The sequence below is a fragment of the Mustela nigripes genome, chromosome 8 (assembly GCF_022355385.1).
Source record: "Mustela nigripes isolate SB6536 chromosome 8, MUSNIG.SB6536, whole genome shotgun sequence".
Lineage (NCBI taxonomy): Eukaryota > Metazoa > Chordata > Mammalia > Carnivora > Mustelidae > Mustela > Mustela nigripes.
Window position 1 is genome coordinate 23,770,166 of NC_081564.1, and position 23,824 is coordinate 23,793,989.

Here is a 23,824-nt window from a genome sequence, read left to right on the forward strand (position 1 = left end):
CAGTGCCTTACACCACTGTAACAAAGGGGTAGAAGAGTCTTAAATGGTGGTGACAGCTTCTATAAGCAGTCATTCCTGATATACAACTGTAATATTGTGGTTTGTAAAAAATATGTATTTGGTCATTCATTTGAGCAGAGCACATTTCTCATAAATAATTGGTCACTGTTCCTGGCTCTCAGCTCCCAAAACCCTTGGAATTTCCTGAGTGACAAGAACAATGGAAGCATCTTTTGTTATACTGTGTGGTCTTTTGTCTTCAGCTCCTAAAATCATTTGACAGCCATAAAGCTGAAATGGGTGTTTTGTTAATGATAACAACTCTCTCTCCATCACTACTGGATTTATGTTAATGAGATGACTTCTCGAAATCCTGTAAGGATAGGGAACTGACCACAAAAGAGAGGGGGAACTTTCAGACCCACCCTCTGACCTCGGGGGAGGGGAGAGGGACTAGAGGCTGAATCAATCACCACTGACCAGTGGCTTAATTAATCATTCATGCCTATGTAATGAGACCTCCATAAACCCCAAAAAAGATGGGGTTCAAAGTGCTTCCAGGCTGGGGAACCAGAAGGCTTTTTATGTGCCACCGTACAGAGCCCCATACTCCATGAGAACAGAAGTTCCTTCTTTCAGGACCTCACCCTAGGTATCTCTATCTGGCCGTTGATCAGTATCCTTCAATATCCTTTGTAATATACTGATAATCTAGCAAGGAAAATGTTTCTCTGAGCCCTGGGAGCTGCTCTAGCAAATTAGCTGAACCTAAGAAAAAGGTTATGGAGACCTGCGATCTATAGCCATTCAATCAGAAGCACCTGGACTTGCAACTGGCATCTGAAGAGAGTTAGGAAGGCAGTCTCGTAGGGCTGAGTTCTTAACCAGTAACTCAAAGTGGGGAGGAGGAGGTGGTGGAACCTCCAACCTATAGCTAGTCAGTCAGAAGCACAAGTAACAACTTCTGAAAGCATCTGGTGGGGGGAGGGACAGTCTTGTGGGACTTGAGCCCTTAATCTGTAAAATAGGATGCGATCTCTGGGCAGATAGTGTCAGAACGGAGCTGAACTGTACGATACCCAGTTGGTGTCAAGGGCCCTGCTTATTGATGTAGTGAAACACAACCTCCCCCGCCCTGCAAGCACACACATTGGAACTGGTTCTAGAACCTTTAAGGATAAAACAGACCCCTTCAAGTGTCCCTGCTGAAATGAGTTCTACTTGTTTGTAATGAAACCCAAATGACTACATCAATAAAGAGCTAGGTTCTCGAAGGTGGAGAACCAGAAAGGTGGGAGCTATGCAGAAAACTCCATAAGGGATGCCTGGGTGGCTTATTTGGGTAAGCATCTGCCTTTGGCTCAAGGTCATGATCTCAGGGTCCTGGGATAGAGGCCTGCATTCTCCCTTTTCTGCTCTTCCTGCTTGTACGTGCTCTCTCACTCTCTGACAAATAAATTTTTTCAAAAATCTATGAATAAATAAATAAGTATATCCCATTTGTTAAAATCTCTTAAAAGACAAATCTAATTCATAGTGACAGAAAGCAGATCAGTGATTGCCTTGGAGCCATAGGTGGATACTGACTACAAAGAGGCACATGTTCCCTATCTTGAGTGTGGTACTGATTACACAGGTACATATATTTACCCAAAAAACCCCAATGAAATGATACACAGATGAATGGAACAGAATAGAGTCCAGAAATAAACCCACACTTACACAATCTGTAATAAAGGGAGGTGAGAATAGACAATGGAGAAAATGCCAACTCTTTAAATAGTTCTGGGAAAACTCAATAGACACATGAAAAAGAATGAAATTGGTCCACTTTATTACACCATATACAAAAATAAACTCAAAATGAATTAAAGTCCTAAAAGTAAGACCTGAAACCATAAAACTCCTAAAACAAAGCATAGGCATAAACTCTAAGGTGATGATCTTGGCAATATTCTTTTGAATCTGTCTCCTCAGGCCAGGGCAACAAAAGCAAAATTAAACAACTGGGACTACATCAAACTAAAAAGTTTTTGCACAGCAAAGGAAAACCATCAACAAAAAAGAAAAGGCAATCTATTGAATGGGAGAAGACAGTTGCAAATGATACATCTGGTAAGGGGTTAATATCCAAAATACATAAAGAATTTCTACAACTTGACACCAAAAGAAGTCAGTCAATTAAAAAATGGGCAGAAATTAACATCATTAATCATCAGGGACATGCAAATCAAAACCACAACTCGTTATTACCTCACACCTATCAGAATGGCTAATATCAAAAAGATAAGAAATAATAAGTGTTGGCAAGGATGTGGAAAAAAGGGAACCCTCATGCACTATTGGTAGAAATATAAATTGTTGCAGTCACTGTGGAAAACAATCTGAGAATTCCTCAAAAAATTAAAACTAGAACTGTCATACAACCCAGCAATTCCACTCCTGGGTATTTATCTGAAGAAAATGAAAATACTAATTCAAAAAGATACATGCACCCCTAAATTCACTGCAACAGTATTTACAATAGCCAAAATATGGAAGCCACCTAAATGCCCACAGATAAATGAATGGATAAAGAAAATGTAGTATATACACATAGTGGAATATTATTCAGCCACAAAAAAGAATGAAATCTTGCCATTTGTGACAACATGGATGTACATGCAAGGTACTACGCTAAGTGATATAAAGACAAATACAGTAGGATTTCACTTATATGTAGAATCTAAAAAGCAAAACAGAAACAGACTGGGGCACCTGGATGGCTCAGCTGGTTGAGTGTCTGACTTCCAGGTCATCAACTCAAGGTCCTGGGATCAAGCCCCAAGTCAGGCTACCTGCTCAGCGGAGAGTCTGCTTCTCCCTCTGCCCCTCCCCCTATACTCACACTCTATCTTCCCCTCTCTATCAAATAAAAATCTTTAAAAGAAGTTTTTTAAATAATAAAATAAAATAAAAAAGCAACAATGAACTATATGCTTAAAAAGGGTATGTTTTACTATATGGAAATGATACCTCAGTAAAGTTAACTTAAAAAATTAAATCATCGGGGTGCCTGGGTGGCTGGCTCAGTCAGTTAAGCATCTGCCTTCCACTCAGATCAAGATCCCAGGGTCCTCCCTGCCTATGCTCTCTGTCAAATAAAAATGTTTTTAAAAAATTAAATCATCATGCCAACATTATTTACAATGGCCAAGACATGGAAATAACCTAAGTGTCCAACGGATAACACACACACACACACACAATGTATATATGTACATACATACAATAGAATATATTATTCAGCCAGAAAAAATGAGGAAATCCTATACTTGCAACAACATGGATGAACCCTGCAAGCATTATGCTAAGTGAATTAAGTCAGAAAAAGAAAGACAAATACTGCATGATTTCATTTATATGTGGAATCTAAAAAAACAAATAAAAGGTTAAAAAAAAAAAAAAAGAAAGAAAGAAAGAAAGAAAGAAAAGAAAAAGAAAAAGAAAAAACCCAGACTTGGAGGAAAAGAAATCGGACTCCAGGGAGTGGAAGGACACAGGGAATTAGAAGAAGGTCAAAAAGTACAAACTTCCAGTTACAAGAGAAATTAAGTACTAGCGATGGAACATATAACCTGATGCCTAGAGCCAACACTGCTATCACAGAGAAAAGTACAGCAAGGTAATCCTAAGAGTTTGGGAAAAGTTTTTTCTTTTTTCCTTTCTTCTTTTTTTTAAATTATATCTAGAGAGATGATGGATGTTTGCTGAATCTATTCTGACAATCATTTCGCAATATATGTAAATCAAACCATCATGCTATATACTTTAAACTTACATAGCGATGCATGTCAAAATTAAATCACCTTTGAATAGCCAAAAAATATGTAAGTAGAAACATTCTGTAAAGATATGCTAATGTTAAAAATGCTTGCCTGCTTCTGAAGAGTGGAGATGAAATTAGTAGGGGCAGAGAGTGGAAGATATCTTTATATGTAACTCTTCATTAGTATTTGAATTTGTACATGATTGTGTTTTATTTAAAAATTTTAAAACTAGGGGCGCCTGGGTGGCTCAGTGGGTTAAAGCCTCTGCCTTCGGCTCAGGTCATGATCCCGGGGTCCTGGGATCGAGCCCCGCATCGGGCTCTCTGCTCAGCACGGAGCCTGCCTCCCTCTCTCTCTCTCTGCCTGCTTCTCTGCCTACTTGTGATCTCTGTCTGTCAAATTAATAAATAAAATCTTTAAAAAAAAAAATTTTTTTTTAACTATCTCATTTAAAACAAAAATTAACAATATGTATTCCTAAATACCCCAAACCCCAGAAGGGCTAAGTTCCCCAAAATGTGAACTGTGGTTTCCTGTGAGTTGTACAATCCTGGGTCATCACTGTTTCGTCTTCACATTTTATAATGCTTTCTAATTTAAAAAAAAGTGAGCTATTTCCCCGTTGAGGAAAGTGATGCCATATATATATAAAGAAAGAGCGGAGCTGCTGGAACCTGGATGCTTCTGAACACCCTCAACAGGCTACTACTCACTTTGCTGCTAGTTACAGAGTTTCCTTCATCCCATCAAGCAAACACATAAGCTTCATTTCCACTCAGCCAACTGCATGAGCTTTTTTTGCATGCATGACTCTTAGAGCAAGCAAAGATTTTCTTAGACCTATAAAAACAGAACCTAGTGGGCACCTGGGTGGTTCAGTTGGTTAAGCACCTGCCTTTGGTCCTGGGATCAAGTCCCACATCAGGATCCCTGCTCAGTGGGGAACCTGCTTCTCTCTCTACCCTTCCCTTATGCTCATGATCTCACTCTCAAACAAATAAAAATCTTTTAAAAAAATGAAGGAAGGGGGTGCCTGGGTGGGTCAGTCGTTAAGCTTCTGCCTTCGGCTCAGGTCATGATCCCAGGGTCCTGGGATTGAGTCCCATGTCAGGATCCCTGCTCAGTGGAAAGCCTGCTTCTCCCTCTCCCACTCCCACTCCCCCTGCTTGTGTTCCCTCTCTCGCAGTGTCTCTCTCTGTCAAATAAATAAATAAAGTCTTTAAAAAAAAATAAAGAACAAACCCAGGAAGATGAAACAGCATGCCAAGGTGCTACAGCTGAGCTCAAGTCTTCAACTGTGTCTGACACCTGCCTCCCCGCTGCCCCTCTGCAAGAGCTGTGCCCTCTCCCCACACCCCCGAGTGGAGTTTGCGGTGAATGAGGCAGCGCAGAGTTTGGGGTTATGGTTTCTTCTATACTGTTGGAAAGGGAAGTGAAGGGAGAAGGGAGGACAAGGGAGGGAGGGAGGAAGGAAGGGAGGCAGGAAGGAAGGACAGACAGACTTAAATTGAAATAAAGGAAAGATATGGGGGCGGGGGGAGATGAGTATAAATCCTTAAAGAGTCCCAGGGGCTCATCTCAGCATAAGTACCAGCCAGTCCTCTTTCAAACTCTAGAGATGCCACACTTGACCCAAGGATATGAAGAGATTATATTCCAGCAAAATTAGCAGCAGCAGTTTTCATCTGCCACTCAAAAAAAGAGCCCTGAAGGGAACCTTACAGCTCATCTGCCCATGATTCCTAAATCATCAGAATCACTTAAGGGACTTTTTAAAAACAAAGATCTTGAGCTTGCCCAAACTTTCTAAATCTCCAGGAGCGAGATCAAAGAATCCGTAGTTTTCAAAGCTCCCCAACAATCCTGATGATTGACCAGATTAGGGTACTCTCATTTTTCATGAGATGCCAGTGATTAGGTGGGGCAGGGGCAGAACTAGAATCCAGTTTGCGACTGCCAGTCAGCACTCTCCCTTCTCACAACCTACTGTCTCTCCTCTGAAATCCTACAATGTCTACTCAGAGTCCAGACCATTTCCCCTTCATGAAGTGAAATGCTGGCATCCTGCCTGTAAACCCAACAGTCCTGTGGCCATTTTACTCCACCAGAAGAACCGTATCTAACTGAAACCCAGCTCTTAACCAATAGGGGCTTCAGATCTCACGCTCCATGGGGCCACTCGGATCCAGTGTTCTGTTACTGTCCAGGCCCCAGAACTTATAAGCCAATCAAACCTGTCCTCCCTACAAATGGTTGTCTTTCAGGTATTGGCTCCTACATGGCAGTAATATTAATTATGCAAACGGTGAATGCTAAAAAAATACTACTGACATTAGTCTTTATGATTTTGGAAGTCAACAGATTTCTTCCAAATGTAGATTCTCTTGGAAGACCTTTGAAATGGGTGGGAATTTGCTGAACAAGCATGCAAAGCTTGTCACAGCGTGACTCAGCCTGCAAACACGTGGGGTCTGAGAGAAGCTACCTTGGGCCGAACACTTGAGCGGCGTCATATGATCACAGTCTAACAAGTAGTTTATTAGCGTAAAGGAAAAGGTATATTTACAGAGGAAACCACCAATGTCATGGGAAATAGAGTACAGCAAATTTTAAAAGTGTGACTCACATACTACACAATTATCCTTTGCCAAAAGGATTTTGTCAGATACTTCCAGAAGACAAAAAACCTTTTTTCTTTTTTGGTCTGAGATAGGCTACTATAAAGTCCAAGATGTACGAACAGGCCAAAAAAAGGGTAGAGATACATGGGCAAGCAAAAAGGTACCTCTTGGCGTAATACCCACATCTGGATCTGTAGGGCCGGCTGACTAAGTCACAGTTTTACAGGACTGTCGGAAATCAGAGGAAATCTTTACACTGTATTCTACTGGAGAAAGAGGGTCTAAACCAAAATTCAAAATAGGATTGTGGGAGGAAGCCTGTAATGTAGCATGTAATGCCAATGCCAACAAATATTCCTAGATAAACTCTGCAAGAGCTAGAAGGAATCTCAGAGGGGTTCCAATCCAGCCTGCCTTATAGTTGTTTATACTACTTATAGCATAGTCACACAGAGGACCGGACGGCAAGTGACATGTTCATACAGCTATTGAGGGACATGGTTAGGACTCGCCTTCAGAACCCACATGCCCTGGCCACTGGATTCAAACAAGCTAAATTACCAATATAGAGAGGTTCATGAAGAAACCCAAATGCATCATTCCAAATGCCATAAAGTCTCTACTTTCGCTCCCCCCACTTTTGCCCAGGCTACTGATCTACTGATGTTTCAGATTTTTCATTTATTACACTATGGCTGAAAAGAAGGCATTTTTAAATTTACACCTTAACGTTCAATTTCAACATTTACTGAATGGCTGTTAGGTATCATCCTGGGCCACGAGAGCGCAACTGAATAAGACAGTTCATTGTACTTCACACATGGCTCAACAACATCAAAGCCTGCCCTGTTGTGGGGGAAGCATTTCAAGCAGTAACAATAATGGAATTTGATTATTTCAGTCTGGTTCCTGGTAAGAACTTATCCACATCACAAAAGTCCCACCATTTCAGCTTATCCTCAGACAGAGCAGAGCATAAACGACTAGGACATCAGGTCCCACACAAGGCATGAAGTCTGAGGATTGCAATTGCAGGTAATTGCTACTCAGAGCCCTTGGGGAGACCAGGCGTAGGTGTGGACACAGAAAAGAAGCCCAACATGACGCCAAAGGCATAACGTCTGTGTCTGGCCAAAAGCCCACTGGAGACATGAGCTCCAAAGAAGCACATTTCATTTTTTCAAACATTTCAACTTTGAGGCAATTTAAAAAGTGATAGTTGTGCCTAATGAGAACTCAAGTGGTTCCACCTTTATTCCTACCTCCCAGTGACCAGCAAGTTTGGGTGGAATCTCCAACCCCAGCTTCTCCAGCTCTCGCTCCCTGTATTTCTCATATTGCCGGTAACCTGCATACCCACCGCCTGTCACCAACAGAATGGGCAGGGGACGGAGCAGAAACAAGGTACGAGCAGGGGCAGTGTGGACTCTTCTGGCATCTGTAACAACAACAACAAAAAAAAAAAACAGGAAAATTTTGAGACTGGGAGAAGGGACAAGGATGTGTCATGCAAACGGCACTAGAATGAGGTCCAGGAAACACCAATGCATCTTAGATAGGCAGGTGCGACCTTGAGTCACTATTAAGACCCTTCTGGGGCTGCCTGTGTGGCTCAGTTGGTTGGGCAGCTGCCTTTGACTCAGGTCACGATCCCAGGGTCCTGGGATTGAGCCCCACATCTCTGCTCAGTGGGAAGCCTGCTTCCCCACTCTCCTTCTGCCCCTCCTCCAACTTGTGCTCTCTCTCGCTCTTTTTCTCAAATAAGTAAAATTTAAAAAATAAATAAATAAAAAAGAATTTTAAAAAAGACCTTCTGTCTCCAAATTCTACCAATATGTAAGGGACAAACATCTTTGTGCGTGTGTGTGTGTGTGTGTGTTTTATTTTTTAGATTTTAGATCTTATTTATTTGACAGAGAGAAAGAGAAAGAGAAAAACAAGCAGGGGGAGCAGCAGAGGGAAAAGGAGAAGCAGACTATCCACCAAGCAGGGAGCCCAATGCAGGGCTCAATTCTAAGACCCTGAGATCATGACCTGAGCAGAAGACAGACACTTAAGCGACTGAGCTATCCAGGTGCCCAAGGGACAAGCATATGAAACTACAATGCACCTCAATTGCCACCACAGCCAGAGAATGTAAGATGAAAACACTGTACAAAGAGGTCAAGAAACTAATCAAGGTTGCCAGGCTAGCTACCACCAGATCCAGAACTGGGAAGCGGGCACCATTTCTCACCCAGGACTCTCTGACCTTACTTCTACAATCTAGACCCAAATCTGACCAGACACAAGTATTCTCAAATGCAAACTCCCATAAGATCTTATGATTCAATAATAAAAAAAGACAATCCAATTTAAAAACATACACAGGATCTAAATAGGCATTTCTCCAAAGAGGATACACAAATGGCCAATAAGCACATGAAAAGATGCTCAACATCTACTATTGCTTGAACTGTATCCCACCCCAGAATTCACATGCTGAGTTCTAATTCCCAGTACCCAGAATGTGACCTTACTTGGATACAGGGTCTCTAGAGAAGTAAACAAGATAAAATACGGCCATCATGGTGGGCCCTAACCGGATAATGACTGATGTACTAATATAAAGGGAAAACTTGGAGGCAGACATGCTTATAAAGAGAATGCTGTGTGAAGATGAAGGCAGAGATCAGGATGATGCTTCTGGCTTCCATGAGAAGCCAGACCAGAGGCATGGAACAGGTTTCCCCTCACAACCCTTAGAAGGAAGCAGCCCTGTGACACCTTGATCTCAGACCTCTGGTCTTCAGCTTGAGTAAGTTTCTACTATTTAAACCACTCAGTTTGCAGTACTTTGCTAGCACAGCTGTAGCAAAACAACACATCATTAGTAAACAGGAAAATGGAAATCAAAACCATGGTGAGATACCACTTAACACCCACTAGGATGGTTATAATAAAAAAGACAATTAGGGGGCACCTGGGTGGCTCAGTGGGTTAAGCCTCTGCCTTCAGCTCAGGTCATGATCCCAGGGTCCTGGGATTGAGCCCCGCATGAGGCTCTCTGCTCAGCAGGGAGCCTGCTGCCCCCTCTCTCTGCCTGCCTCTCTGCCTACTTGTGATCTCTCTCTCTTTGTCAAATAAATAAAATCTTAAAAAAAAAAAAAAAAAAAAGACAATTAAGTGCTCGCAAAGATGTAGAGAAAGTAGAACACTCATACATGGGCCAGCCTTTGAAAAACAGTTTGTCAGGGGCGCCTGGGTGGCTCAGTGGGTTAAAGCCTCTGCCTTCGGCTCAGGTCATGATCTAAAGTCCTGGGATGGAGCCCCACATCGGGCTCTCTGCTCAGCAGGGAGCCTGCTTCCCCCCTCTCTCTCTGCCTGCCTCTCTGCCTACTTGTGATCTCTGTCTGTCAAATGAATAAATAAATCTTTAACAAAACAAAACAAAACAAAACAAAACAAAACAAAAACCAGTTTGTCAGTTCCTCAAAATGTTAAACATAAAATTACCATTGTGACCCAGCAATTCTGTTATTAGGGATATTTCTGAAAGAAATGAAACCGACACCTACACAAAAACTTACATAAAAATGTTTAGTAACAGCCAAAAAGTAGAAACAACCCAAATGTCCATCAACTGGTAAATGAATTAAAATGTGGCGTATCCATACAAAGGAATATTATTTCATAACACAAAGGAATAAAGTACCAACACATGATATAACATGAACCTTAAAAACCTTATGTGAAAGAAATGGGGAGTGATAGTTTAAAGAGTCAAGTGCTGTTACTGGCTTGGGGAAAGTGGGGGGTGATGAAATTCTAAAATTAATAGTGGTGTTGGGGGCGCCTGGGTGGCTCAGTGGGTTAAGCCGCTGCCTTCGGCTCAGGTCATGATCTCAGGGTCCTGGGATCGAGGCCCACATCGGGCTCTCTGCTCAGTGGGGAGCCTGCTTCCTCCTCTCTCTCTGCCTGCCTCTCTGCCTGCTTGTGATCTCTCTCTCTGTCAAATAAATAAATAAAAATCTTAAAAAAAAAAAAAAAAAAAAAAAGAATTGAAATAGTGGTGTTGGTTGCACAATTCTGAATATACTCAAAGCCACCGAACTGCACTTTAAAAAAAGATGAATTTTATGGTATATGGATTATACCTCAATAATGCTGTTATTAAAACAAAATCTCAAGAGCTGAATCACCAGGAGCCTATACAAAACCAGAGAATACCCTTCTTACTACCTGTGACTTCCAATGGGAGGAAGCCCTCCTGCTCCCGACATGACCAGCTCCCCCCACCATGTTTTGGGTGTTGCTGTTTTTTCTTTTAATGAGCAAGTGTGGGTGTCATTAATCTCTTCCATCTTCTAATTATTCCTAATGAACCCTTACTAGTTCACAACTAAATATTCTGTCTCTGACCAAGAAAGACTGACCATAAAGCAACTTTCTGAAATAACTGGCGACAAGCGAAGTGCTGTTCCCTCCTCACTGCAGTGAGCCCTCACCCTAGATGGACTAGTCACGTTCCACTGAATGTTGCCCGCTACACTAGCCCTTTGACTATATGTCTTGCCTTCTTAGAGGCTTACTTTGCCTCCCCAAAAAGAAATTGTTAAGTAGAGACAGCCCTCCACTACTGACCACCTCTCTGCTGGACTTGTCACTTTATAAAAGCACAGCTTCTCTGCAGATCCAAGATCATGGCTCAGGTACTGTGGCTCCCCTTCTATCCTTCTTGTGATTCCCACGTGGTCCAGCTTGCAAGTCTTAACTAAATAAGGAACACCCAGATGTGCTGCTATCTACCGTTATAAACGTTTTGTTTTCATTCTCTTTAACAAATTTGTTTTATTCCCAAGGTCCTCTCATGGTCAGTTCAAAATGGCTTCTGGTATGATCGAATAAAAAGAATATCTTACAGAATCAAGCTCCGTACAAAATCAAAAAAGTCCATAATCTAGTTTTTATGAGGGTGTGGGAAACTGTACTCATGAGCACCTCGTGCTCATATGCACACAAGCTGGAACAACCCTCCTTGAAGAACAATTTGGCCTAAATGCCATCTTGTAAAATACACAAATCTTCTGCTCCAGCAATTCTAGTTCTACAGATTTATCCCGAAGCTACACCAAAATATGTTACCTCAGAAATATCTATAATAGAAAAAGCCTAGAAACAACCTAAAGGTCCAACACCAAATGGTAGTCTTCAACAGAATACTATAGAGCCAGTAAAAATGATGAGGTAATGATCACTAGGGCTCCAGTGATGACTGTCTACAAGACACTCTAAGCACCCCACAGATATAAGGTCAGTTAATTCTACTAACAATGCAATGAAATAGGAGCTGTCTATCCCAGTGTACTGATAAGCAAACTGAAGCACAGAGGCCAGCACCACCTCTAACTGTGCACTTACTTGTATAGAAGGCTCTGACAGGCAGCTTTCTTAAGGACTGTAGGACGTGGCTCACAGCTGTGTTCTCACAGTGAAGAAGGCTATAATCAAGCAAAAATGAACCATTAAACATTTATTTTTTAAAAATTTCTTTTTTTAAAGATTTTATTTATTTATTTGACAGAGCGAGATCACAAGTAGAGAGGCAGGCAGAGAGAGCGAGGGAAGCAGGATCCCTGCTGAGCAGAGAGCCCGATGCGGGACTCTATCCCAAGACCCTGAGATCATGATCTGAGCCAAAGGCAGCGGCTTAACCCACTGAGCCACCCAGGCGCCCTATTTTAAAAAAAATTTTTTTTTTTTAAATTTTTTTAAGAAGGCTCCTTGCCCAGCATAGAGCCCAACATGGGGCTTAAACTCACAACCCTGGGGATCAAGACCTGAGTCAGCTGCTTAACTGACCAAGCCACATAGGAGCCCCTATTAAAAAAAAAAATTTAAGATTTTATTTATTTATTTGAGAGAGAATGAGAGAGTACAGGGATGACTGGGTAGCTTGGTGGATTAAGCGTCTACCTTTCCTTAGGTCATGATCCCAGGGTCCTGGGATCAAGTCCCACGTCAGGCTCCCAGGGAGCCCATTTCTCCCTCTACCTGCTGCTCCCTCTGCCTACTACTCCCCTTGCTTGTGTTTTATCTCTGACAAATAAATATTTTTTTTTAATTACTTTAAAAAATGTTGGAGCACCTGGGTGGCTCAGTTGGTTAAGTGACTGACTCATGTCATGATCCCAGGGTCCTGAAAATGAGCCCCACGTCAAGCTCGCCATTGAGCAGGGAGTCTATTTCTCCCTCTCCTTCTATCCCTTCCCCCCGCTCATGGTCACTGGCCCCCTGGTGCATGCGTGCTCTCTCTCTCTCAAATAAATAAATAAAATCTTTTAAAAAGTTTTTTTTAACATAGATCAATTGGCAAAACTTGAATACAATGTATAGATTCAATCTTATATCAATCTTAATTTCTTAGTTTTGACCACTGTAAGTGGTTGTGTAAGAAGATGATTTTGCAGGAATAAAAGCTGAAAAGTTCATAGTGAAGGAGTACCAAATCTGTAATTTTCTCTCAAGCCTTTTACAAAAAATATAAATATATATAATTTATAATATATATATTATATATTTAATAATAATAAATAATAATATATTATTATATATTATATATATTTATATATATAATAATATTTTATATATATATACACAACCACATACACATGTATACAGAGAGAAGAAGAAGGGAGAATAGTAAAGCAAATGCAGTTGACATTTGGGAAATCTGGGTGAACGGTTTTCAGGAATTCTATTCATTATTTTTATAACTTTTCTGTTAAGTTGAAACTACTTCAAAATAGTTAATTTTTTCTTAATTAACATAAGATCATAATAGACAGTAAACCCAGCACTCTTACAAAAAGCCTTATGTTTCCATACCACAAAAGAACAATTGTACTTGTAAACATATAACTCTTATTCATTCAGGAATCTAATACTGGTAGCTGAAACTTTAAATTCTAAATGTCTGGCCTGGAAAAAAAATGACACAAATAACCATGTGAACTATTCTAATATACTTCAAGTCTAGAAGGCTCACTTAATTTAGAATTTTTGAATTCTTTTTGTGGCTACTTTGCTATTTTGTCTAGCTAGTTTGACAGAATGAAAAAAAATTACCAACAACTTTTCACAGCTTTCCACTCTAAAGAACCATTCTTTCTTTCTTTTTTTTTTTTTAAAGATTTTATTTATTTATTTGACAGACAGAGATCACAAGTAGGCAGAGAGGCAGGCAGAGAGAGAGGAAGAAGCAGGCTCCCCGCTGAGCGGAGAGCCCAATGTGGGGCTCGATCCCAGGACCCTGGGATCATGACCAGGACCCTGGGATCATGACCCAAGCCGAAGGCAGAGGCTTCAACCCACTGAGCCACCCAGGTGCCCCACAAGTAAAATCCTTTTAAAAAAAAAAAAAAAGGAAAGCATTCATCAACTTTTAGTTAAAAATTGGATCTCCCCTAATCAAAGGAAATATTTCCCTTTCAATTCAGATAGCACTTCGGTTTCCCCCTAATTTGACCTGAAATCTGAAGGAAAGAAACTCCTTGCCAGTAGCGCTTCTTCTCTGCTGGAGCCCTTTATGATAGAAGCAGTAATTTAATAAACATCTACAATGTCACTTTTGGGGAAAACAGAACTCTGTGTATGGTCTTCCTACAATAATGTTTACTTTCATGGATATTTAGTATTTACATCTTATATAGATAGTCTCCAGACATGATCAGAATTGACTTAAAAACACCCTCACTGCATGGTGCTAATAGGGCTAACGTGATGAACCTGATGCTCCAATAGGTGAGTCAGGTTTGTATGGAGATAAAATATGGGACCATGATAATCACCACCACAAAGGCCAGAGAGACATACAGCTACTAACACAAAGAAGGGTGATGTTTCAGTATATGAATGTTCTTTCAGCACTGAACAATGCTCATTTCTTAAGACTAAAAACTCCCACTACAAAAGCTAAAAGCCTCAAACCCTGCTTTCCAAAAAGCATTAGAACAAGAAGTATAAATCTGACTAAAGGTACATTGTTGTCTTCTATACACTGCTGTGTTATGTGTCTCAGAATGAATGCTGAATCCCCCAACTAAAAGAATGTTTGTAGACTGTTGAATAAGGCTTCTTTTTTCCCTCCCTTAGCTGGGGGAGGTAGGAATCAGAGACAATCGTCTATCCACTGGAACCAGACACACGGCACACAGGTGGTTTCTCTTGCATGTAGGTCTTCCCCCTTGGAAGCCCTACTCCAGAACACAGAGCTCAGCTCTCTTGTATACCGCCTTAGCCACAGCTCCTGGAAAAAATGCCCAGCAAATGCGCCATTACACCAATTTGTCTTTTATTACTGGACTGTTTCTATCCTCATATAAACCCTATACTGTCTCTAATCTTACATAAACACTGTCCACCATGCATCCTTGCCTAGCTTCCACCCCACTTTTCTTCTCTCCTTTGTAACAAGCTCTTAAAAAGAGCTAGGTTCACTCTCAACCATAAAAATCCTAGAAGAGAACACAGACAATTTCTCTGACATCAGCTGTAGCAACTTTGTTCTAGATAGGCCAAATGCAAAAATAAACTACTGGGATTATGTCAAAATAAAAAGCTTCTGTACACCGGTGCCTGGGTGGTTCAGGGCGCTGAGCTTCTGCCTTTGGCTCAGGTCGTGATCTCAGGGTCCTGGAATTGAGCCCCACATTGGGCTCTCTGCTCAACAGGGAGTCTGCCTCTCCCTCTGTCTGCCTCTCTGTCTACTTATGATCTCTCTATCAAATAAATAAATAAAATCTAAAAAAAAAAGCTTCTGCACAGTGAAGGAAACAATCAACAAAACTAAAAGGTGGGGGTAGGAGGATGGGGTGGCTGGGTGATGGACACTGAGAGGATATGTGCTATGGTGAGTGCTGTGAATTGTGTTAAGACTGATGAATCACAGACATGTACCCCTGAAACAAATAATACATTATATGTTAATTTAAAAAAAAAAACTAAAAGGCAACCTATGGAATGAGCTGGGAGAAGATATTTGCAAATGATATACCCAATAAAGGGTTAGTATCTAAAATATATAAAGAACTTATAAAACTCAACACCCAAATAATAAATAATCCAAATAAAAAATTGGCAGAAGACATGAGCAGACGTTTCTCTAAAGAAGACATTCAGATGGCCAACAGTCATATGAAAAGGTGCTCATCATCTGTCATCAGGAAATACAAATCAAAACTACAATACAAAAAATATACAAATACAAAAGAAATACAATACAAAAAAATACAAATCACCTCACACCTGTCAGAATGGCTAAAATCAACATAAGAAACAACAGGTTTCTTCTGACAAGGTTGTTAAGAAAAAGGAACCCTCTTGCACTGTTGGTGAGAATGCAAACTGGTGCAGCTACTGAGGAAAACAGTATGAAGGTTCCTCAAAAAGTTAAAAACTTATGACTCAGTAATCACACTACTGGATATTTACTCAAAAAATACAGAAACACTGGGGCACCTGGGTGGCTCAGTGGGTTAAGCCTCTGCCTTCAGCTCAGGTCATGATCTCAGGGTCTTGGGATCAAAGCCCGTGTCAGGCTTCCTTCCCTCCTTCTCTGCCTGCCTCTCTGCCTAATTGTGATCTGTCAAATAAATAAATAAAATCTTAAAAAAAATACAAAAACACTAATTCAAAGTAATACTTGTACCCCTCTTTATTTTTTTTTTTAAGATTTTATTTATTTATTTGACAGAGAGAGATCACAGTAGACAGAGAGGCAGGCAGAGAGAGAAAGAGAGGGAAGCAGGCTCCCTGCCGGGCAGAGAGCCCGATGCGGGACTCGATCCCAGGACCCTGAGATCATGACCTGAGCCGAAGGCAGCGGCTTAACCCACTGAGCCACCCAGGTGCCCTGTACCCCTCTTTATAACAGGATTATTTACAATAGCCAAGATATGGAAGCAGCTCAAGTATCCACCTGATGAATGGCTAAAGAAGATGTGGTGTGTGTATAAATATACGTATATATACACACACACGTATGTATATACACACACACACCACACACAATACATATACACAGGCAATGGAAAATTATTCAGCCCTAAAAAAGAATGAATCTTGCCATTTGCAATGACATGGACAGAGCAAGAGAGTATATGCTAAGCGAGATAGGTCAGAGAAGGACAAATAACAAATGATTTAACTCATACATGGAATTTAAGAATCAAAAAAATGAACAGAGGGCAAAAAAGAAAAAAACGGGAGAGACAAAACAAGAAACGGACTCTATAGCTACAGAGAACAAACTGATAGGTACCAGAGGGGAGGGGAGTAGAGGGATGAGTTAAATAGGTGATGGGGATTAATGAGCACACTTGAGATGAGCATTGTGTGTCGTATGGAATTGCTGAATCACTATATTGTTGAAACTAATATAACACTGTAACACTGAAACTAATGTAATACTGTATGTTAACTAACTGGAATTAAAATAAAAGCTTAAAAAGGGCACCCGGGTGGCTCAGTCAGCTAAGCATCTGCCTTTGGCTCAGGTTATGTGGGATGGAGTCCCACATCTGCTCCCTGCTCAGTGGGAATTTGCTTCTCTGCCTTCCCCTGGCTCACACACATTCTCTCTCTCACTCTCACTTAATAAGTAACATCTTGAAGTAAAATAAAATAAAAAATAAAAAACTTAACCAAAAAAAGACCTAGGTTCACTTCCCACCCTCTCTTAATCCTGCTCAACCAGGCTTTTCTTCCTATCCTGTCACCTCTTGTCAAGGTCACCAACAACCTCTGTGTTGCCAGCACACAATGTATGTTTCTTGGGTCTCATATTATTTGACCTCTCACAGCAGCATCTGCCACAACTAATCCCTTTCTCTTTTTTTTTAATTGAGGTATGACTGTCATATAACATTGTTAGTCTCAGGTGTACAACATGAGTCAGTATTTGTATACATTGCGAGGCGCCTGGTGGCTCCGTAGTTAGGGGTCTGCCTTTGCCTCGGGTCATGGTCCCAGCATCCTGTGCCAGTCCCAAATTAGGCTCCCTGCTCAGCGGAGAGCCTGTTCCTCCCTCTCTAGCTCTGCTGTTTGTGTTCCCTCTCTTGCTATCTCTCTCTCGTAAATAATAAAATCTTTTAAAAATTTTGCATATATTGGTGCGCCTGGGTGGATCAGTGGGTTAAGCCTCTGCCTTCGGCTCAAGTCATGATCCCAGGGGCCTGGGATCAAGTCCTGCATCGGGCTCTCTGCTCAGCAGGGAGCCTGCTTCTCCTCATCTCTCTCTGTCTCTCTGCCTACTTGTGATCTCTCTCTCTGTCAAATAAATAAATAAAATATTTTTTAAAAAAATTTTGCATATATTGCAAAATGATCACCACAGTAAGTCTAGTTAACATATGTCGCCATACAGCTACAAAACTTTATTATGATTAACTACACATCCCCATGACTTATTTATTTTACAACTAGAAGTTTGTATCTCTTGACCTCTTCACCCTTTCTCCTTCCTGAAACACAACTCTCACATGAGTCTAGGACGCTGATTTTCCTCCTACCTTTCTGGCCTCTCCCTGCCTTCAAACTGTTGCCATGCCCACGTTCAGATCTCATCTCCATCTACACTCTTCCTAGAGTTGCTCATCCAGTCCCCTGCCTTTACTTTTTTTAATTTTAATTCCAATATAATTAACATACAGTATTATATTAGTTTCAGGCGTATAATACAGTGATTTCAGCAATTCCATACATCACTCAATACGCATCACAACAAATGCATGGCTTAATCCCCATCACCTATTTCACTTAGGCCCTCAAGCACCTGTCTTTAAATAGCCAGACACTGGGCGCCTGGGTGGCTCAGTGGGTTACACCACTGCCTTCGGCTCAGGTCATGATCTCAGGGTCCCGGGATCGAGTCCCGCATTGGGCTCTCTGCTTGGCAGGGAGTCCCTTCCTCTCTCTCTGCCTGCCTCTCTGCTTACTTGTGATCTCTCTCTATCAAATAAATAAAATCTTAAAAAAAAAAAAAAATGTTTTAAACAGCCAGACACTGATGATTCCCTCACTGCTCCTTCAGAGATGTCCAGACTCATTTTTTTTCAACTGGCTACTCAACATCCCCACTCATCATCATCTACAAATTGAGTTTGTCCAAAACACAACTCTTAACCCTCCCTAACTCCCCTTCAACCTGCTCCCCCCCATCCCCAGAGGTGTCCAACTGTGGTGTGACTAGTCTGTGTTTATCAAATCCATGTCATCTTCTCCCTGGACACCAAAAACATGGAGTTTGCCAGCTTCCTCTGCAGTAGGGTGTGACCACAAAACTGTGTTCTAACCAATGTGAAGACCATTCAGGTTTTCCAGGAATCCACCTCCAGGCTTTCCCCTTCAGCTGACTCACTGCAGAAAAAAGTGAAGAACTTGGGGAGCCATGTGCTAAAGACAGCAGGAGCATCTTTGAATTACTGTTGTCCCACTGATCAGAAGGACCCACTGGGACTTTATTAAGATCAAGACATAAACTTACTGTGTTAAGTTAGAGATCCTGGGGTTTACCTGCTGCTATAGCAACATTTCTATTAATACACAATCTCAGCAAAAGGTATCACCCCTCACACAGCTACACAAATCAAAACCCTAAGACTCATTCTTATAGAGGTCCTTTCTTTCTCACTATGCATATTCAGTACACTGGCAAGACAGGACAACTTCCTTTAAAATATATTTATCTGGGGCGCTTGGGTGGCTCAGTTGTTAAGCATATGCCTTGGCTCAGGTCATGATCCCGGGGTTCTGGGATCAAGCCCTGCATCAGGCTTCTTGCTCAGTGGGGAGTCTACTTCTCCCTCTCCCTCTGCCTACTTGTGCTCTATCTCTGTCGAGTAAATGATTTTTTTAAAAAATCAAAAAATAAATAAAATATATCTTTATCTGCCAAGGAGCACTTGGCTGGCTCAGCTGGAAGAACATGCAACTTGTTCCCAGTCTTAAGTTCAAGACCCACGTTGAGTGTAGAGACTACTTAAAAAATAAACTTAAAATGTGTGTTTGTGTGTGTATCTTTACCTGAAGATTTTTCACTGCCACCACTACTCACACTCCAGCCCAAGACACCTGATTCTCTTACCAGATGACTATGAAGGCCTGTTCTCCAGTCTCCCATTTTCATTCTTGGCCCTCTACATACTATTCATCCCAAAACAACCAGAACGATTTTTTCAAAACAGAAAATAAAACCAGACCCTATATACTAATTCCTTGCTGGATTCTCCGATATCCTGCTGTTTTCCATCTTCTCCTTACTCATTCCTGTTGCTGCTCCTAGTACCCACCACACCTTGGCCTCTTCCCACAACCTGCATTTGCTGTTTGTTCTACTGGGCACACCCTTCTATGTGACTCACTCCCTCATTAGTCAGTTCTGTGTGAAAAGGTGTTCTACTGAGCTTGGCTTTCCTGACCATATGCCCAAGAGTTGTCCCCATGAAGTATTAACCCTTTAATTGCTTTCCTTTATTTTTTTTCCTTTTTTTTTTTTAAGATTTTATTTATTTATTTGACAGAGAAAGAGAGATCACAGAGAGGCAGGCAGAGAGAGAGCAGGCTCCCCACTGAGCAGAAAGGTGCCCCTATTTTTTTTTCATAGCTACCTAGAATAAGAGATTACATATATATGTGTGAGTATGTATGTGTGTCTCTGTGTGTGTGTGTATAGATAGATAGATAAATCTCCACCTATTTGTTTACTGTCCATAAACCTTTTTTTTTTAATTTTTTAAAGATTTTTTATTTATTTATTTGACAGACAGAAATCACAAGCAGGCAGAGAGGCAGGCAGAGAGAGAGGAGGGGAGCAGGCCCCCCGCTGAGCAGAGAGCCCGATGTGGGGCTCAATCCCAGGACCCTAGGATCATGACCTGAGCTGAAGGCAGAAGCTTAACCCACTGAACCACCCAGGCACCCCCATAAACCTTTTTTTAAAAGATTTTATTTTTTTGACAGGGAGAGAGAGAGAGAGAGCACAAGTGGAGGGGGGAGCACTAGGCAGAAGGAAAGGGAGAAGCAGGCTCCCCGTTGAGCAAGGAGCCTGATGCAGGACTTGATCCCAGAACTCTGGGATCATCACCTGAGCCAAAGGCAGACACTTAACTGTCTGAGCCACCTAGGCGCCCCAACTGTCCATATTCCTTGATGAACATAGGGGTCTGCCTTCTTACTGAACTCCAATCTCAGTGGTGAGAGTAAGTCCAGAGGGATGAATGGATAAGTTTAATCAGATGTCTCTTCTGAAGCTGGTTACTCATGTGGGTATCCTGCAAACAGGTGATTAATCAAAACCCATGACTGAGCATACAAGTCTAATTGTATGGCTCACTGCCACTCACTAGCAGTGTGACTTTAAAAACGTAATTAATTCTAAGCCTCAATTTCTCCACCTGTTAAAACAGGACCTACCTCAATAAGATTACCTGAAACAATCATGAAAAACAGGCACCTAGTTACATATTACTATTATTCAAAGTAACAGAGTTTAGGGGCTCCTGGGTGGTTCAGTTGGTTAAGCACCTGCCTTCAGCTCAGGTCATGGTCCCGGGGTCCTGGGATGGAACCCTGGGTTGGCCTCCCTGTTCAGCAGGGAACCAGCTTCTCCCTCTCCTCCCCATTCGTGCGAACACGCTCGCTCTTGCTTCCTCTCTCAAATGGATGGGTAAAACCTTTAAAAATAAACAAACAAATAAGTAAGTAAATAAAATAGCAGTTTATATTCATTACCAATTGTCTATGACCAGGGGCTCAGTCAGTGGAACATGTGACTTATGACCTCAGAGTTGCAAATTCATGCCCCACGTTGGGAGTAAAGATTACTTAAAAAAAAAAAAAAAAAAAAAAAAAAAATTTGCCTATGACCAATGTCCATACAGTCACGGTTATAAAATCCTTTAACATCATCTATGGTGGTGATGCTTGAACTGTAGTCTTCTTTTTTTTTTTTTTTTTTAAGATTTTATTTATTTATTTGACAGAGAGAGAGATCACAAGTAGACAGAGAGGCAGGCAGAGAGAGAAAGGGGGAAGCAGGCTCCCTGCTGAGCAGAGAGCCTGATGCGAGGCTCAATCCCAGGACCCTGAGACCATGACCTGAGGTGAAGGCAGAGGCTTAACCCCACTGAGCCACCCAGGCACCCCGAACTGTAGTCCTTCTATCACCTCTTTCTGAAGTTATGAAAATTCTCCTAAAAACGAACTGGCAGACCTTCTGAAGGCCTTATTCCACATTCTATCTTGTATTAGTGTTGAGCGTCTTCTCTCCCTTCTACTAAACTGCAAAGTTCCTTAAACACAAAGCTTATTCCAAATACCATATCTCATAATTCGTTTCTTCCCCCATGGTTCCTGGCACTATGGTTTGCAGTGGTAGGAATATTATAAATATTTCTGAATCAAAGTCTTTCATAAGCAACCACTACCTAGTTACTAAGTCCATACTTAACCTGAACCTGAGAATCATCTGAAGCACTTGCAGCCCCAAGCTACTACACCTACTGAATCTGAATTTGGCAGCAAGGTGGGGATATATCTGGGAATCTCAATTTCTAATAAACATCCACCCTATTATTTTATCAAACAAGTTTGGAAAACACGGCCATTAATTATCACCCAAGATGTTGCTTTCTCTTTGTTCTATCACCTGCCACACATCACCCAGTTACCAAAAACTCCCCTGCAATACGAGGCTTTCATCTATATGTCTCACAGACATACTTTACTTAAAACCTAAGAAAATACTGTCTTTTTGTTTTTTATGTGTATTAATATATAATACCTTTGAAAATTAAAAATTTGTACTGTGTCCAAATCCTCATCCCTTCCAACCCCCGCACCTAAATCCGGTCTCATTTAATCTCCATTGATACTAAAGTATGACTCCCCGCCTCCAACCCCTTTTTTTTTTTTAAATGATGGTGAGTAATGCTCCCCATCAGCATTTTTTAAAAAATATCTGAAGAGTGTCATTTTTAGCTTTCTAACTCATAACATAGTTTAGCTGAATTCGTGGCTGGTATCAATAGCAAATCAGCACAGCTGGTATCAATATCAAATCAGAGACCCTCAGTCCAAATTCCAACAGTTACCCCACACTGCAGAGCCTTCTCCTAAGAGAACTACACCATTTCTGAATAGTCAGTGATAGTAGAGTAAAGCTTTCATGGTAAAGCCAATGACAGTTTCTGTTCCCTCTCAGTCCAAATCCAGTGTCCTTTTACTTGCCAAATCACAATGACAGGTCACCACCTCTGGTCACAGAGCAAGTTTTGGTTAACGCTGACAAAATTAACCCTGCTAGAAAAACAAAAATCACTGTGCATCTCTCATACCCTTGCTCTCTGAAATGACACCAAGCAGACAACTCTGAGTCATAGCTACCAACATTTTAATCCATTTTCCGGGAGTCCAAATGCTCCCAAGCTATTTCTGAATAATAACTGCCCTCATGGTGGATAGTCTGGGGGAAAGGTCAGTGCATGAGGCTGGTCAGGGGCCTGGCTCTGCTACTAACTGGCTGGGTAAAACTGAACAGGTCTCTCCCACACTCAAGGCCTCAATTTTGCCAATTCGAAAAACAGCTGGATTCAGATGATCCCTCAGATCTCTTCTAATTCTAAGAACCTAAGAGGTGGGAGTTAGTCCCCAGACTAACCAAGACCCTAATTCCTTACAGACTATTTGGGATCACCCAATCAACCTCTTTGCTTCAAAGACGAAGAATTCGAGATGAAAGTCCCCGGCTTCCAATCCAAAGCTCTTCCCACATCCTACTGCCCTTCCAGGAACACAAACCCCGAAAGACATGTCCAGCCTAGCCTCGACTCTAGTGGACGGCACGCAGCCTATTCCATCTGTTTTGTTTGTTTGTTTGTGTTGTCCCTTCTGCACTTCCACTTAGCTGGAAAGGGCAAAGCGAGAGCGCTCAGGCCAGACCCTAAATAAATCCGGACCTCCCTAAGCACCGGCAGTCGCACCTGCTCCCGAGCTGAAGGTGGATGGCTCAGTCTTTACCCGACCCTTTCTTAGGGAGCCCGCAAAAAAGAAACGGTTTCTCCCTCCCGACACTCCGGCTCGGACCAGGCCGCCTCCCACCCGAGACAGCCTCTCCAGGCAACTGTACCTGCTCCGCCACGGTGCGACCACGCGTAGCAACCTCAGGAACCTCGACCTCACGGACGCCGCCATCTTGTGTCCTCCTTCTTGGTGGACCACGCCCCCTATCCACACTTGTGGCGCATGCGTGTGACGTTACGCACATAGAGCTCACGGGACCAATGAAGAACGCGGTGGGCTGTGGGCGGAGACGGCTAAGCTCCACCCTATGGCTGCTCCTCAGCGCCCGCCCGGCTC

At 41.8% G+C, this 23,824-nt stretch overlaps 1 protein-coding gene across 3 annotated transcripts in view; it reads right to left on the bottom strand.

Annotated features, from left to right (window-relative positions):
* The window catches only part of PISD (phosphatidylserine decarboxylase), a 42,777-nt gene extending 19,076 nt beyond the window's left edge, over nucleotides 1-23,701 (bottom strand). Inside the window, exons 1-3 of one of the 3 annotated variants that reach the window (XM_059408890.1) lie at nucleotides 23,595-23,701; nucleotides 11,831-11,910; nucleotides 7,693-7,868 (exon numbers count right to left, since the gene is read on the bottom strand). In XM_059408890.1, coding sequence (XP_059264873.1) covers nucleotides 7,693-7,868; nucleotides 11,831-11,910; nucleotides 23,595-23,659 — 321 coding nt within the window. In that variant the 5' untranslated portion in view covers nucleotides 23,660-23,701. Of the gene's footprint in view, nucleotides 1-7,692; nucleotides 7,869-11,830; nucleotides 11,911-23,594 lie in introns of those variants that run through there. The other 2 variants (XM_059408887.1, XM_059408893.1) reach the window with 2 other exon arrangements.
* Between the last annotated feature and the right edge of the window lie 123 nt (nucleotides 23,702-23,824).